At 35.8% G+C, this 18,424-nt stretch overlaps 1 protein-coding gene and 1 long non-coding RNA gene across 4 annotated transcripts in view; one reads left to right on the top strand and one right to left on the bottom strand.

The window, feature by feature from the left end:
• LOC149803406 (zinc finger MIZ domain-containing protein 1-like) overlaps positions 1-18,424 on the top strand; it is a 410,193-nt gene that overhangs the window by 200,199 nt on the left and 191,570 nt on the right. For both annotated transcript variants that reach the window (XM_089953103.1, XM_089953102.1), the window contains one exon: positions 16,753-16,858. In XM_089953103.1, the coding sequence (XP_089809229.1) occupies positions 16,753-16,858 (106 nt within the window). The remainder of the gene's footprint in view (positions 1-16,752; positions 16,859-18,424) is intronic.
• LOC149803407 (uncharacterized) overlaps positions 1-18,424 on the bottom strand; it is a 55,977-nt gene that overhangs the window by 6,017 nt on the left and 31,536 nt on the right. The window contains exons 1-2 of one of the 2 annotated variants that reach the window (XR_016420213.1): positions 16,727-16,873; positions 13,443-13,559 (exon numbers count right to left, since the gene is read on the bottom strand). This is a non-coding gene — a long non-coding RNA (uncharacterized LOC149803407). Of the gene's footprint in view, positions 1-13,442; positions 13,560-16,726; positions 16,874-18,424 lie in introns of those variants that run through there. The other variant, XR_016420214.1, reaches the window with a different exon arrangement.

Below are 18,424 nucleotides of genomic sequence, written 5' to 3'. Positions count from 1 at the left end.
AGGCAATATTGTTTGCTTCTTAGAATTAACTGCATTCATGTTTGGTAGTATTTAATATCCAGGTAACTCCACATATGATGTTGATTGCTGAACTTACTGCTTTAGCGAAAGATTGGTTAATATAATATTTAACCCATAATCAATTCTGTTCCACAAAAACAAAATGCATGTTTTTTTATATGTGCAGATGTGCAATAATCACACATCACCTAATAGGTATTGCCCAAATCGTATTGTTCACAATTATATTACATATTTGCTGTTTGTGTTATGCCAATCTAATATTTATAATGCATTTGTTGTATACATCTTTGTTAAACATCCTTAGAAATTCAGGGTAGCACTTCTGTAGACTATAACTTCTGTCTTGTATATAGTCATTTTGGAGCAATATTTACCTGGGTCAGGAACCTCAGAATGACAATATACAAGATAGTTGGGGGCATCAGAATGGTTAAATACAAGACAGCTGGGTATCTCAAAATGGCTATATACAAGACAGTTGGGTACATTAAAATGGCTGTATTCCAGACAGTTGTGTATACAGCCTCAACCCACCTTTCAAGATTCTGTTTTCATCTTGGACAAGCCTCAACATTCCAATCATTGAATACTGGATAACGCATCTATAATCAGTAAAACCAATTAAGTTGCTGGTATAGCATTTTCAGTACAAACAATAACAGAAAAGCATCTTGAAAGGTAAAAATTAAGAAAAGCAATGTCGAAAAGTGAATGAAAATTAACATTTCTTACAGTAGAAATGATCATACCTGAGATGAATGGAATTTTTGTAGGTTCCTCAAGGATACTATAATATGTCCCCTATTCCAATGAAAAATGTCTCAGACTTCTTAAGAATTCCCAATTTTAGCGATTTACTGAAAATATTCTTCCATGTTGGTCTCATTTTTGTTCCAGAACGATTGGTCCAGGCAAAATGCTTTGTGCTTCCTTAACTCTAACACAAAAGTGTCTTGTGACATTATATTAGAGGCTTAATGTAAGTCATGATGAACTTTCTTGTTCAAAGGATGTACATTCTTTTCTTATTCTACTGTCTCCTCTCTCTCTCACTATCTCATCTTGAATTACAGTCTAATGGTATTGAAAAATGATAGTCTTAGTCTATCTAGTTAAGTTTGGAAATTTCTAGGATTTCCAAGATGCAGATGTTGTATGTCCACTTTCTTGACGCAACAACTTAAAGTTAAACTCATAACATTTTTAATCCTTTTCAATTTTATTATCATCAGTTATCCAGACTGTTCCCCAAAACTTCTGTTTGTCTTTTGAGTTCTATAGTTGTCATCAGTTGTCCAAGAACCCAATATCTTTTAATATTTTTTGGCTGCTCAGTTTCTAAGCTGTTGCATTATGTTCCACAGGTTTTTAGAATTATTGTATAAGCACAGGAAGAAATTAGGATTTTGATCAATTCATTTGCATCAGTGTTTATTGTGGCTGGTGATTCAAGAAAAGGCAGAGAGGCAAAAAGTTCTTTAAATGCAATATTGATCAGTCTGAGAAAAACCGTATGAGAAAATTGTCAAAAAATATTTCAAGTTTGCTCCCCGCAGAAACTAGAGCAGATAGTAGATTTGCAAAATGAAGATCCTTATTTATATTTTTTTTTTAAAAATGGAAGCAGTTAATTACTTCTAAAATAACCTAGTAGTTGTTGTTGTAGGGTTTAATGCCATTTTTCAGCACAAGATATGCCATACATGGTAGCCAGTATAGATGATGGAAAAAGAATCCGGGAAAACCCTTGGAAGAACCGCTGACCCACGGGAAGCTACTGGTAAGCTTTCTCATGTGCCCACATTGGCCGAGCCTGAGACTCGAACCTATGCAGACAGAGGTGAGATAGTAGTGATATGTAACGGTGAGGGCCCCTTAAAAAAAAAAAAAACTGGTGCTGTTTGAGACTGATATAATGAAGCTAGGATATGGGGGAAAAAAAGTGCAATGTTGTAATTAAACTGTGAAGGAAAGCAATTTAATCCAGACTAATGCAGATTCTTCAAGCATTATAAACCTCCTGTCTTTGTAGCCTGAAAATCTTCTTTTTACAATGTATTTGCCTGCAGGATATCTATCCACTCCTTTGGAGCCTCACCTTTGTATTGATTTATGAGCTGCTGGTAGTGTGAGTTATACATCCCCTCTTACAAAGACATTGTTTGTCTGCTATTGCTCTCTAATCTGTTAGTCTCTCCTATCAGTGTTTCATTAACAAGATTTGGTTTCTCTGCCATTTTAGCCTCAGCCTTCCCCCTTCACTTTAAACCATTGTTATTGCCTGCCTGCTCCACTGTGTTTGCCCTTGCACACTAGATGGTAAAGAAAGTACCATATGTATTCCTTTATCAAAGCAGCCATAGCAGAAAGGATGCCTTGAGATTACAATAACAAAAATCTTACCCTATCACTTTGTTTCATTAGACATTTATTTGATGTTGGTCAATCAAATGCTAGAAATCTGAATCACATCAGAGTTTTTGCATGCACTTGGTTATATAATCTTGAAGCATTTCTATCACATTTCTTCCATCATAAAAAAAAATGTGTTCTTCAACCAAAGTCCAGCACATTTTGTTTCCAGAAATTATTATGGCGGCCATATATTTGTGAAATTTAATATAAAGATTATTTAAAGGAGATATAACAAGGTCCGACAAAAGTACTGGAAAATATCTAAATTGACATACCCTACTTAAAATGGCAATGAATTTTCCCCGTCAGTTGCCTGATGGGCAAGTGCTGATTCAGAGCTGACAAGTGTTTCTTTAATGAAAAGAATTCAGTGTTCAGATTATTCATGACTTTGTCCACTGAAATTCCTTGCCATGTGCCTTAAGTTTCTTTATGATTTGTTTTGATCAAGCTCATACAGGAGTTTCACTTTCACTGTTAATTACTAACAAATACCAGTGGGAGAGCACAGACAATCTGATTAAAATCAGATCTGCACTGTATAACATGAAGATCTGAAATCATCTGTTTAAGGGTCATATTCTGGTGACCTATGTTATTACCATAATCGCTAATTTTATCAGCCAATCAGAAGAAGTCTTGCATCTTCATGTTTGGGAGACTGAGCAGTATGGCTGAAGAGCATCAATTTATTGCTGAATGATTTAATTACCTTTCCAATTTCAGAAAGCTATACTTTACACTGGCTAATTCAAAGGTCGCCAGAACATGACCCCTAAGTGGTCGCTGTAAGATCTTCACATAGGTTAGTTAATCTGATTTGAATCAGATTGAGAACACAGACTGATCACAGTTTATAATTACTTGCAACTGGTGCTAACTGAATAGGACCACTCCAATGGCCTAGTGGTTAGAGTGTCCACCTCAGATGCGGGAGTTCGTGGGTTTGAACCTGGATGAGTCATACCAAAGACTTACAAAAATGGTACTAACAGCTGCCTCGCTTGGCATTCAGCATCAAGAGGTTGGTGTTAGGACTGGTTGGCCTGGTGTCAGGATAATGTGACTGGGTGGGACATTCTACATGCTACATGTCTGTGGCATGATGCCCCAGTGCTAGACATCACTATAATCTGCCACACTGGACATTGTAGCGATAGGACTGAAAAATTATTAAAAGCTACGTTAAAAATCCTAATCACACACACACATGCTAACTGAATATGTCCTGAAAAGCAGCCTTTCACGCTCTCGAATTTAGGTTGTACTTTAAGCAAGTAAAAAATTCTGATAGAACATACACTAGCTTACAAAGAATACACTAGCTTACAAAGAATACACTAGCTGACAGAACATACTCTTGCTGACAGAACATACACTAGCTGACAGAACATACTCTAGCTGACAGAGCATACACTAGCTAACAAAGAATACACTACTAGCTGACAGAACATACACTAGCTGACAAAGCATACACTAGCTGACATTGCATACATTAGCTGAAAGAGCACAAAAAATGTGTCTATTTCAGAGAGTAATATCTAATTGCAGGGGTTGACCCAGTAGGTAGTGAGATCAATAACATCAGTCATAGCTTATGCAGTGCAACTGGAATACCCCTTGTGGTTCAGCATGGATGCAGTCATTAGTTTACTTGTACACTTTAAGAAATGTTATGTAGTACCACCAAGTTTAGCTGTTTCAAGTTGTTGATTTGCTAACAGACTGAATAGCTGCTGTTATTCATGTATATTGTGCTTTCTCCTTCGAAGAATTGCTCATATACATAATTATAACAAAACGCTGACGACATTAGAGTATTTACCACCAGTTGCACCATAGATAGCTGATTGTCAGGGGAGTTTGTTAAACAAGAGTATTTACAGTACATTTAGGTAGCTAGTTATCTGGGCAGGTTGTTGAGCACCAGCATGTTCAAAGCATTTATCAGCAAACTGTCAGGCAGGTTATTGAACACCAACAAGCATATCCAAAACATTCAGAAAGCATGTTATATAGGTAGGTTATTGAACACGAACAAGCATATCCAAAACATTCAGAAAGCATGTTTTATGGACAGATTATTGAACACCAATAAGCATATCCAAAACATTCAGAAAGCATGTTATTTGGGCAGATTATTAAACACCAACAAGCATATCCAAAATATTCAGAAAGCATGTTATATGGGTAGACTATTGAACACAAACAAGCATATCCAAAACATTCAGAAAGCATGTTATTTGGGCAGATTATTGAACACCAACAAGCATATCCAAAATGTTCAGAAAGCATGTTACATTGGCAGATTACTGAACACCAACATATCGAAAGCATTTAGTAATCAATCCAGAAAACTGTTATTTTGCTTTTTTTGATAGAAGACCATGTTGGTCCATGTTCAATACACATCTGTGTATAGTGTGGCAGAGCCAGATCTGCTGACACAAAACACAATGACAGCTTTGTGTAGGGGGGAATCCAGATCAGCTGACACAAAACACATTGACAGATTTGTATTGGGAAATCCAGATCTACTGACACAAAACACAATGACAGCTTTGTGGGGGGTGTCCAGATCTGCTGACACACAACACAAAGACAGCTTTATTTAGGGGAATCCATATCTGCTGACACAAAACACAGTGACAGATTTGTGTAGGAGAAATTCATATCTGCTGACACATTATGCAATGACAAATTTGTGTAGGGAGAATCCAGATGTGCTGACACAAAACACAGTGACAAATCTGTGTTAAGGGAGTAACATTATATGATAACAGATTTGAATCAGCCATGTTTGTAAAGTCATATATGTATACTGTGGTAAATAAGGTAACTGCAAAACTACTGGTATCACTAGCTGAAGTGGCAACATGGCCATAGCATATGTTGATACAGGAGAATCTCTAGGGATAAACTCTGCACTGGAATCAATACATTTAGCTATTGCTCTTTGCTTTAAGAAGGTGTGCACCTTGTAATTCAAGTTTTGACACGTCCATCATATTAATGATTGTCAGAGGTCTCCATCATTGTTATTATCATCAATAAATGGCTAAATTTTAAAATATAAGTTATTTTATTGATTTCCCCATAAAAATTGTTCAGCAACCTTTAATACCTTTTGCTTATTGTACTAATTAATGAGTGGTCTGTACCTCAGTAAAGTAAAAACTACTGTATTTTTTATAATGTATATACGGTTATCAGTCCAGTTAAGCTTTTTTTAAATACTGTATCATTGGTACTGAATCTTTCAACTTAATTATAGTTCGCAGTTAATGAGAACCAATTATATTGCGATTTCATCTAATTGAATATGCATATGCCTGCATGAAGGAATCCATCTGTCTGTTACCAATTCAATATCTGCATTTAACTAAAGTTGTCCACCAGTTTTACTGTTACCAAACATTGTGGATGGCCTGCACTTGATGTGAGGAAGAATCCTTTATCTTTGAGGTCAAAAGCTTACAGGTCAAGGTCATTATTACTAAAGAAAGAAAAACGGTCTCCACACAATGGGTCAATTTTTCTACAATCTGCATGTGGTAAAGAAGAAGCCTAATGATTTGGGAGCTAGAAGGCAAAAGGTTATGGTCATTGTGACTGAAAGAATAAAAATGGATTGTACAAATAACTAGTTCTACATCATATGCCTCAAATGCCTGGACCAAACTTTGTGGAATACTTGCAGTTCGGATTAGGAAGAAATCTACTGATTGGGGACCAAAGGTCAAGGTTACTGACTGAATGAATAAATATGGTTTCTGCACAATAACAACAGTTTTGCATCTTGTGCATGGACCAGACTTTGTGTATAGCTTGCACTTGGCGAATAATAATATTTTGGGGTGAAAAGGTCAAAGGTCACTGGTAGAAAGCATAAAAATGGTTTTAAGCCATAACATTTGTTCTACGTCACAGATCTGGACCAAACTTAGTAGATGGCTTGCACTTAGGATAAGGAAGAAATGAGTCTCACTTGGGGTCAAAAGGTCAAAGATCAAGGTCACTTTGACTGAAGAAAATTGGTTTTTGCACATAGATTTCAATCTTCTACATAGAGGACTGTTAAGCATGGGATGGGCATAATGTGCCATTGAGGGTATTTGTGTCTTTATGAGCCATTATGACAGTGTTGATCAGACATCCCTCAGTACAAGGTTCCATCTTTTATAAGGCAGATCGCCCTATTGACCCAGCATTACAAAGAGATGGAACCATACTCTCAAAAGCACATCAGCTAAAGGTGGCCATGTAGGTGGGGGATACTAGAGTACCAGAACAATGTTTTGTTTGTTTTTATTAGTTTGAACAGCTTTATTGGTTATGTCATGCCAAGAAAATGGGAGTTATTTGCCTTCCAAAAGGAAACAAAAGGGCAGCCAACCTAGGCTGTCTATGGCTGGTATCAAACCTGTGACTGTTCGATTATGAATTTGACATTCTGCCAATTCAGCTACCATGACTTCCAAGTACCAGATGAACCACCAACTTCTGCTGGGTGGTCACTAACCTTTGCATGCGCCATCACTGGGATTTAATCCAATGACTCAATGATTGAACCTTTTTCCACAGAGGTGCAAGACATGCATGTTGCCTTGGTCCTGAATTTGACTTGTTCATATTTATACTACCTTGTATTATTGCATTTGATGGTTCCTGTCTGTGTAACAAGCACTTATATTTGCATCATATATCTAATTTTGTCTTCTCTTTCTTCATGATGATCTAATTAAGAGCTTCTGTCTGGGAGAAGGCAAAGATACAATGCAACAGGGAAGCTTATCCTGATTTGGGCTGCTATTTATTCCTGTTTAATTTGAGTGTTGGCATTCTTAAGCTTCCTGGAACAGCAGCAGACACAAACTACAGTGCTCAGAAATAAGTCAGACAGCTAATAGCTTCCAAGGAGAGATTGGGTCACATGATAAAGTAAAGGTTTGTCCAATCTAAATATTGTGAATCCTTTAGCATGCAGCATCATTTTGTGCCAAATATCCTGCTTAACAATATGTAGAAATATTCATCCTTCCAAAGTGACTGTGTTTACTTGTTAGTTATTTCCCTTTGCCTCCCTCTTGGAATCTAAGTTTGTCAGTACAGTTGGCATTTCTCATGTAAATACCAATTCTTCTTCAGACTTATTATTTAATTTAAAAGCAGCAGGAGAAAGGAGGATTGTTCTGTTGTAGAATCAGTTCATTTACTTTGCTGGAATTGTGACCTAGAATGTGCACTTTTTCAGAAATGAGTCAGTGGTAAGGACTTTGTATTTGAAAAACAAGGATTTAAATTTTGTCATGTATCTAAGGTCTTTACACCTTTTTGAGCTTTAATTCTTAAAAACACAAAAAACAGTAATCATAAGATTTATAGAATATGCATTTTTTCCTGTCATTTCTGAATTATATATTACATTTTGATGCAGTTAGCAAAATATTAGTTGGAGTTTGACTGTTACAGATAGATTGCTATGCAGTTGTTTTCTGTTAACAGGATTCATTGTGTGTTATTTTGCCTTGATTATGAAATAAATAACACTGTTATAGTAGACAGGTTGCCAAACATTCTGTTGACTTAGCTCTACTGGTCATGGTCCAGGAGAGCTTATGGGAATGGTCTGCTATCTGACATCTGTCTATTCATTAGCACATGTGTGTTATTGCTACTCCTTCTAAGCTCCTTAAATGATTGCCACAAAACTTTACAAACACAAAAGGTACTGCTTGTACATCAGGCATGGCTTCCAACACAGCCATCTTGAAATTCTTGTCATCAATAATCAATGAATGACCATATCAAAATGGGGTTTCACTAGGCATCCTAAACAAAAATGGTGCCAATTTGACATCCAACATGGCTGCCACACCATCTATCTTGAAAATCTAGTTACAGTGGAACCCCGCTATAACGCGCCCCGCCATAACGCGAATTCGGATATAACGCGGTCGTAGCATGGCTCCCGAAATTTCGTATATTCATTCACACATGAAAAAAAAAATTTGGAGAAAAGTAAAAAAAACAAAACAAGAAATTAACTTCATTTTGGGCATGAGATTAGTTGTGACTTTTAAAATAATATGATCGTGGCATGGTTCCTGAAATTTAAATTCATTTACGTGTATTTTTATCGGACTGTGAAAATATTTGTTTAACGTACGAGAAATAGTGTGTAAAACGTTTATTATAATTTGGTGGAAGAATTCGCGTATGACTTTTAATAATAAACGATCGGAACTTAACAATTTATCCAGGTTCTTTAAGTGATTTTGGAGAAGTGATCGTGTATGAATTCTAAAATAATACGATATATATAACGTACGAGAAATAGTGTGTACAACGCTTGGCTTCTGAAATTTATCAATTTGAACAGGTTGTGGTGAAGCTCCATATTCTACTCTAGAAGAGAAAACTGGTTTCATTAGGTTTTTGAATTGTTAAGCCGAAGTAAACATTATCGGAAGTGTTACTTATTACGGATCCATGAGTAAAGCCAGTAAATCGTCTTTGTGATTGTCTTCCATGAAATCTGTATACAGTCGTTGCTCAAACAATAGCCGACATGGGCTTCTTATTTAACTGCAATCACAGCCAAGCAGCAGACAAAGCTGTGGTTGATACAAGAGTCGCACAATTTAATAAACATCAAAGGACGAAAGCCGCCAACATGTGTGCTGTGCTTGGCGGTGTGATCAAACAACAAACAGTTGAAAGTAAATAATATCCAATACAGACACCGTATGTAGACCCGGGAATAGCTGCATGCAATGACCGTACGATATCAGACGGCAAGTAAATGGTTTCAATATTTTGTTCATCCTATATTTTACACGACGAATTCAGACTATTACAAAATTATTGAATATTTTAAATCTGTACGATTTTCAATGAAATTACATCCATTATGGATGAACTGCATGCCACGACGGCACGGTAGCATACGGTGTTGATACACTTTTCATGATATAGCGATAGTCTGGTATTATCGGTCAATCTGTATTATCGTTCAAACAAATAAAAATTAGTAAATGTTTTTAATGCACAGTAATAACCTATAAATATATTAACCATCGATTATTTTGAATATATCTTAATTAATGCATTCCAGTTAATATTCATCTGATGATAAGCCGACTTTTGATCATTGCACATGTATACACGTATATGTTCTCGGAAAAAAAGTTAAATATTGTAAAACCCCGCATTAACGCGACCCCGCTTTTAACGCGATCCGATTTTATGGACCCCGATCATCGCGTTGTAGCGGGGTTCCACTGTATTAGTATTGCTGCTGAATGGATGGTCATATCAACAGGATGTTTCCACTAAAAGACTTTTTTCTATGTTTAGTTGGTCCTCAGTGAAAATGGTTCCACTCATAAATCCAGTATGGTTGCCACACCAATCATCTGGAAAATCTTGTCACTACTATTAATGAATGAAAAGTACTATTGCCATTAGGTTTTCTCCAGAAGACTTCTTATGATGTCTAGTTAGTCCGAAAATGGGGCCACTTAACATCCAGTATTATCCGCCACAGCAGCCATCTGGATCCTAAATGAAGATAGTGCTACTCAGCAATCCAGTATGTTAACCACAGCGGTTGTCTTGAAGAATTTGTTAACACTACTACTTCGGACTGAATCATCATATGATCATAGGTTTTTCACTGAAAGACTTCCAATAATGTCTAGCTATGCCAATCAGATTTCCTAAATTACTGCCACAATGGTCATTTTGACAATCTTGTTATCGCCACTTCTCTTAGATGAGTAGTCATATTGATGTATTATACTTTCACCAAAACAGGGCCCTGCAAAGCACTTACCTTTACTGATCAGTGTCATCACACCTATGTTCATGTGGGTTCAAGTCTCTGGCTGGACAAATGTGAATATTCGAGAAAGTTTGCCAGTAGCTTTCTATGGGTCGAGGGTTTTTACTGGGATTTTACTGGGTTCTTCTTCCAACAGCTATACTGGCCATAATGTATAGCCTGTCTTGTACTGAAAAATGGTGTTAAACCCAACAACAACAACAGCAACAACGACTTTAACCAAAAGACTTATTATATTTAGTTGGTCCTAATTGGAAATGTTGTCAATATGATATCCAATATGGCCACCATGATAGTAATCTTTAAAAATATTTGTATTATTACTTGTCCCAAACGAGTCCTATCAACATGGGATTTCCACCAGAAAACTTCTTACGATGTCTTGTTGGTCCTAAATAAATATGGTGCAAATCTGACATCCAGTATGTTCACCAGAATAGCTAAATTGAACATTTGGTTATTGCTAAAGAATATCAATGATGGTTTATTTACTCAGTAGTTAAAAGGAAGAAGTGATCTTAATTGAACTCCTAGAAATTCTTTTCTGCCAGTAGAGTGTCATTTCTTAATTAGGGACTCATGTTAATTCATTGCGTCCAATATCTGTTGTTTTCAAGTGATTTGTTTGTGCAGCTCAAATTATTTATTGTTACTGTCACTGGTTTATATGGACTATTTGAGATTTCTTTTAATTTACAATATATATATATATGTGTGTGTGTGTGTGTGTGTGTGTGTGTGTGTATGTATATATAGACAGACAGACAGAGAGAGTGGCTGTAATATTTCATTTTACTGTATTGAACAGAAATCATTGGCAGCAGCTTTTGCACTCAAAAATTTTCTCTGCTGATCTTGAAAGAATCCCTCTGAGATATTCAAAGGATTGTATTTGGTATAAATCTGTTTCTAAAGGCCTAGAGGAGACAAATGAATATTGTGTAAAGAATTGTTACACTTTAGCAAAGGACAGTGACCTATAAATGTTTACACAGAATCTCTAATTCGTCTTCTTTGTGTTTTGTTACACATACTATGGTTTGGATTTCACAAAGTCAAGTGAGTTTGCTATTTTAATATTTTCCTCAATACATCAGCGACCATTAATCACTTGAGACTAACAATGTTGCATTGTGTGCAGTGACAAATCTGACAGAAACTTGCTCTGACTTGTAGAATAGAGTTTTGTAAAACAGCAGATGATTTTGATCAATAAAGTGGAGAATGGGGACCAGATATTTACTGTAATTGCTGTTATGAACCATCAGTCAATGTGAATTGTGTACACGGTAACTAAGGAGTCCAACGCTACTCACAACAGCACCGATTTCTACTGTAGTTACCCGCATAAGGGCATAAACAGCTGCAAGTAATTTTTGTTGATGGAGCAGGATCTACACTCACACTTTAAGTCATATGTTGATTGAAAAGGTGGACCCTGATCAGCTGGAGTATTAATACAAAAGCAGATCTGGGTCTGTGCTGTTCATTGATGGGTATGCATATATGGGTGGATACAGTTATTGTAAACGCTATATAACCAATAAGTGTCATCTGAGTCCCTTTTTTGTAGGAATCAATTTGTTTTGTACTATTTTTAATATACAGCTGTACTTGAGATTCCATGCTTGGTGATATAGACCGTTAGTTATTGCATTGCTAAGGGTTTTCATAACAATAATTATAACTGATTTTTTTCTGAGAAGTCATCAGGGTTTAAATAAAATAAAACTGTTAACTTTAGTAAAATATGTTGGAAATAATGAGTTCATAATTTTTCTTTATGGACAGTTGTCCTTTATAGTGAGGTATGTACTGAGGTAAGTGTCAGCTTAAATGGTCTAATAATCTTCATTTTGCCTTTGGTCTTTAAGTGTGTACAATTTAGAAAGCTGACATTATTAATAGGTAGTTAGTAATTGCTTCACAAATAATGAATTAATTGGGCACAAAAGTAAGAGACAGTGGAATTTTGCTTACATGCATAAAAAGTAATGACAATTCTCAAGCATGCATTTTATTTAATGTTCAAACTCTAGATGCAACAAGCTTCTTCTTATGCAACTTCAAACAAAGTGACCGCTCCGGTGGCCTAAGTGGTTAGAGCATCCACCTTGGATGCAGGAGTTTGCGGTTGAAACCCTGGTAGAGTCATACCAGAGACTTATAAAAATGGTACTTGCAGCTGCCTCACTAGGTGCTCAGCATTAAGAGGTTAGTGTTAGAACTGGTTGACTTAATGTGAGGATAATGTGACTAGGTGGGACATAATGCTACTTGTCTGCTAGACATCACAATAAACTGACACTCTGCAGACATAAAAGCAGTATGACTGAAAATTTTGTAAAGCTGCATTAAAATCCAAATCACACACACACACACAAAACAAAGCACGAAGCTAAAAAATATAAGTGAGGTGCATCTTGTTTTGTGTAGCAACCAGTACAATCACTTAAATATTTTTTTCATGAAGGCTTGCATTGTTTGGATATCAAAATATTGCTACAGAAATAAGCACCTATTTATAGTTTTGAAATTTCCAAGTGGTCATCCTTAACTTTATGTAGATTTAACTATTGCCAGAGATGACCACTGTATGGTATATTGGAAAAATTATGACCAAGTTTATAGCTTTATATGTGGGTCCCTCACTAGCTCCCAGCTATATTAACTGGTAACCATTGAGGTGCTGCCCCCCACCCATACTGAGGTTATGGAATACAACTTATATCAAAGGAAAGAGCTTCCGTCATTAGCTGTGCCTTTTTCCTCTCTCACTGTCATTTTTACACTTCATGATTTTTGGGGTTCCCTCTCTCATTTGGTTTACCCTCAGTCACTGACATCTTAAGAGTTTGGTATGTAGGGTGTGTACCATATACAGTATAGAATGTAGGCAAAATATGACATTCATTGGTAACCCTATTTACTTAACATAATTTATATGAAAGAAACCTTGTTTTCTTAATATAATTTGTATGAAATAATGGTAAGAATATAGCTTTAGTATCAAATAAGTTATTAGTAAATGATTCTACAATTTATTGATGCATTTCCAGCAAGTCTTCAGGTTCAAATGAGTGTTCTTGATGTTTTTGTTTTATGGCACATCAACACAGGCAGGTTATTTATTACTGAGGCATTTGGATTAAAGTACCTTGCACTAGATCATACCATGATTGCTGAATGGTAGGATTCAAACCCACACCCTTTTGGTGATGTGTACATCCCTGCTTACTGCCGAGCCATTGTAATGCCTGCCTCCATTAGACACCTATTGTGACATGCAAGAAAATGCATTCAGCCAACTCTTCCAGAAAAACGTTCCAATGGGAATATTACAAACGAATTGAAATGCAGGTTAGAAATCGGTGATCTGCAGTTTATAAACTTTATTAGTACCATAACACCGGTCTTGTTACTGTTGCAGGGATTTCCCGGAACTGAAATTTGGTCCACTTCAAGAGCCATTGACCCACTTGTCTATATGAAACAATACAAAATTGAAGAAATTTTTTTTTCCTGTCATTCCACACAAATTAGGAGGCATGAAGAAAATTTGATGGAGTGTGCAACTGTTAATGTTTGACTCGATTCAAAACAAAGATCATATTGAATAAGTGGTCCAGTTCATAGAATAATTCATTAAAACTATATTGCAAATTACCCAGCCCAGAAATTAGACATTTGAATAGTGTGCTTCAATTCAAAACTAAAAATAACTTATAAGGCAAAATATAGTCTAAACATTTGCCCCCACCCCCACCCCAACCAAGTCTTTGCCCAGGATCCACGTGGGGGCATAGGTGGACCCTTTGATCCCCAGTATGCTTTTTAGTATTTAAGTCTTTCCCAATTGTCACCGATGAAGATGTGTATTTATTTTATTTCAAATAAAGTATGGTTGGCTCAGAGTTAATTTCATGTTAAGTACATTATTCTTGAGTGGAACATCTGATGAAACTCATGATAAATGCAAAGAATGTGTCAGACATTGTCTTAACATGAGCAGCATATCTACAGATATGTCTTGAAATCAACATCCATTAGCTCAAACCTGTTTGGACTGGATATTAATTGCATATAAGAAGACCTCTAACCTTGAAGTTTCTAACCCCCAACTGCTTTCAATGATGCTAAAAATTTGGAAATGATTATTTGCCTGATTATCAACTTTACAGGAATTACTTAAAACATGATTCTCAGTATGACGCATTTATCACATATGAATGCTTCCCTGTAAAATCAGTTCTAATGCAAGGGAGATTACCTAGATTACAATCCAAGGAATGTAATTGGAAATAAGATGTTCCTTACAGGACTCACGGTAGTAATGGTATGGAAAAATGGAAACCAGTCTGGAAATGGGTGAACATAAATTAGAGTATATATGGGTTTGGCTTGCCAGGATTGGTTGATAATGAAAGTTAGATTCTAGTAAAAATACTCTTTTTGAGGGCTTATCCTAGTTATAACTGAAAATAAAACAAAGACATTGTTTTATTGATGGAATTCCATTTCTTAAACAGACTTTGACTTTGAAACACTCATTACTGAAATTAGCACCTGACTCCTTGTTGCAAAATTGAAAACACGTGTTTCAAACAGACATAGAGTCAGAAAATGCTATGGCTCATGTGACTTTGTCTGCACAAAAGCTGTCATCCAGGATGCATCTCTACTTATAAATGTTGGTTTGAACGTGAGCACTCAGAAATTTATTATTGAATCATTATTATCATGGTGTTTGCTTAGGTTTACTATGGGAACTGAATTAGTAAAATTAGTCCTACAAGAACAAGAAAGTGCATATGTCTCTAGGCAGTTGATTTATTGCGGCAAGTAATGGACAAAGCTTGTGTAGGCCAGAGGAATTCCAACCATTCTTTATCAGCAAGATACTAGTAGTTCAGTCTGACCACCACCACCAGATTATAAAAGAGAAATGAACTTAATTGAAAGTGACAGTGGAAAAGACAATCTGCTGCTGCAAATCAATATCTAGCACTGTAACCAAAGCTTGTTTGCAGTACAGTGCTGTTAAAAGCAGGCCTGATTGATATGTTGGGGAAAAAACCTGACACTTCTGAATTGCTGAGCAATGATGTTACTTAGGCCAAGAGTGAATTAGCTGTTGATGCAGTGATTAACAATGTTCTGAAGGTTTCAGGGAAATGGCAACTCTGTTGACTGATACAATGCTGTCACTTTTAGTAAAGAACATCAGCAGGGGAGGTCACTCTGTTGCAAAATGAATAGAAATTGTAGCCCATCCTTACATCAAAAGAGGTAATCTGTAGATTTTAATATTGAAGGGAATTTACTACAGTTGAGAGAATAATAATGTCCACAGAGGTTCATTAAATGGCAATTCTGAGACAAAACCCAGGACTATCACAATGGGTAATCATTATGGGCAACCAACATTTCTGGGATTTGGGGTTCTGGGAGTTTGCTTATCATATTAATTTATTCTGTATTTTACTTTAATAAACATACAATTTCTTCATTAAAATACCTATGCTTTCTTGAATGTTAATACACTTTAAAAATAAAGTTTGCTGCTGTTTTTTTCCAAATGGGGGGGGACACCCATGGCAATGCTTGCCCAATGTGCCATTTCATCCAGTACAAACATGTGATGGCCCTACTAGCTAAACAGATGAGAGAGCTTTGACTTGAAGGAATGAACACCAGCGGAGGGGGGGGGGGGGGCACTCTATCATGAAATGATTATCATTTCCAAACTTCACTTCATAAAAGGTGGTTTGTACTATTTGATAATATGTGTATTGTTAAACACTAGAAGGTGGTTAGCACATATTTTCGTCTCACTCAGCAGTTTTAATACTTAGAAAACCTCTTTAAACTGGTTACCTCTATAAAGTAAGAAATTTTTCTGGTTTCAATATTGTCAGTTTATGGAAGTTTCACTATATTTTTATCAATACAGAACCTGAATAGATTTATACACATGCATGGAGTTCCTGACCTAGATTGATTTTTATTGTGATCCTGATATGTTTTTATTCAAATAGCTGGAGTTATTTGTTGAAATCAAATGTATGTCAAGCATATGAAAATGTAATTACAAGTTACCTGCTTAATGTAATATGTATTTCACTCTGCCCTTGCAAATATATGTAAAACTTGGAGCATATATTATTTGGACAAAGTGTGATTGCTTCAGAGAATTCTAACTTTTGTAGAAAGCCATAGTTGCTCAGCAGTCAGTGTGCTTGAGTCGTAGTCATGTTGCAGCTTAAAAAGTCTACCTAGAGAAGATTGGGTAAACTGCTAAGGAATGTAGCTTCCTTTGCCATAACATTAATTTATGTCATATGTTAATATGTGAGCACAAACAATCATTACATATAACCTTGACTGTTCAACGACTATGTAGAAGTGAAATGTACAGCAAAAATATTTACACTATTTTACCAGTTATATCTTTATTGTTTTCACAGGTTGTTAGTCAGGTGTCTGCTCAGCCTGGATTTGACCTTGACCTTGGGTACAGGTTACTAGCCGTATGTGCAGCTCACAGGGAAAAACTCACACCCAAGTCATCAGGTAAGTTGGCTGTCTTCTGTGCTTTGATTAAAAAGATAAAGTTAAACTTGCCTGTATGGGACACTCAAGGGACAGGAAAATTCTTTATTATAAATGGTCCCTTTTATGAAGAAGTCTCCTGACAAGGACCGGCATTTCATGTATGCCATGCCACTAAAACTTGCCAACTGACTTAATTTGGTATTCTTATTAGGAAATAAAGACCTGGTAAAAGGAAAGTTAAAACTTTTATATTTATTTACAATGATCAGTCTTTTTTTAAAGCAGTTAGAGACAAAATCATCATTGTCTGTCCACCTCCTACAGCTTCACTTTTTACAAAATTAAAGGATGATTTTAATTTGTAATACCTGTAGGTTTCCTACATATATTAATCAAGAGAGGTTTTAATAAATAGTGATTCAGATTTTTCTGATGAAGATGGATTTTAGCTATTACTTTTTCTGGTTATGTGAAATGAGAGACCCTAAAACCATGAAGACTGTTTTCTGCATCAAAAATTATTATATGATATGTACTTATATGCTTCCTCTGTTAACATCTGAACGGTCAGTGACAGGGCTTAATGCTTGGTACATTGTTAATACCAGTTTTAAACAAAGAGCTCAGAAACAGATGCAACCTATCATTTGTTCTGCATCTTAAGAATGTTTAGATATAGAAAAAAGCTGGGTACAGTTTTACTGCCTGGCGATAATTGTAAGGCCTGCAGATAGTCATAAAGGCCTGAAAATATTGAAAGTCCTGAAGATAGTTCTAAGGTTTCAAAGTTTATTATAAAGCCTGAAGATAGTTGTAATACCTGAAATATTTGTAAGGTCTGAATATAGTTGTAAGGTCTGAAGATATATGTAAGGCCTGAAGATAAGTGTAAGGTCTGAAGATAGGTGTAAGGCCTGAATATATTTGTAAGGTCTGAAGATAGGTGTAAGATCTGGAGATAAATCTAAGGTCTGAAGTTAGGTGTAAGGTCTGGAGATAGGTGTAATGTCTGAAGAAAAGTGTAAGGTCTGAAGATAGGTGTAAGGCCTAAAGATAGCTGTAAGGCCTGAAGATAATGTAAAGCCTTAAGAGATACATAGTTAGTTAAAATATTTGCTTACTTTCAGTAAAATGTATACATCACTTTCTCTACACCAAAGCATCAGAAAATAACTGATTGGTAAATGAGTTTTTAAAGACTTGAAAAGTCAATAACCGTGAATCCTCAAATACTAATTAAGCCAAGGTAGCCTCATTTACGTTAATGTAGAAATTAGCCTGCTGTATTATGTGATAAACTTTGCATAGTCTTATACATAACAAGTTTTACCTGTGCTAAAATAACATAAGTGTATAGTACCATTCTAAAATAATTGGTGGGTCACCGATTCATATCTGGAAGGCACATGAAGGACTGAAAAAAATGTGTAATATTAATTAGGAAATAACAAAACTGAATTAGCCATTTACAAATTATATATATATATTTTAATACTGTAAAGCCTTAACAGAAAATGACTAACTTTTTGGTTGCACTTAATAGTTTCAGTATAACTATCATTTAGCCATTGAAACACACCAGTA

The sequence above is a fragment of the Sinohyriopsis cumingii genome, chromosome 3, assembly GCF_028554795.1.
Source record: "Sinohyriopsis cumingii isolate HCF-2022 chromosome 3, ASM2855479v2, whole genome shotgun sequence".
NCBI classification, from domain to species: Eukaryota; Metazoa; Mollusca; class Bivalvia; order Unionida; family Unionidae; genus Sinohyriopsis; species Sinohyriopsis cumingii.
Note: the sequence above shows the minus strand (reverse complement) of the source record. Positions and strands in the feature narration are given on the sequence as shown.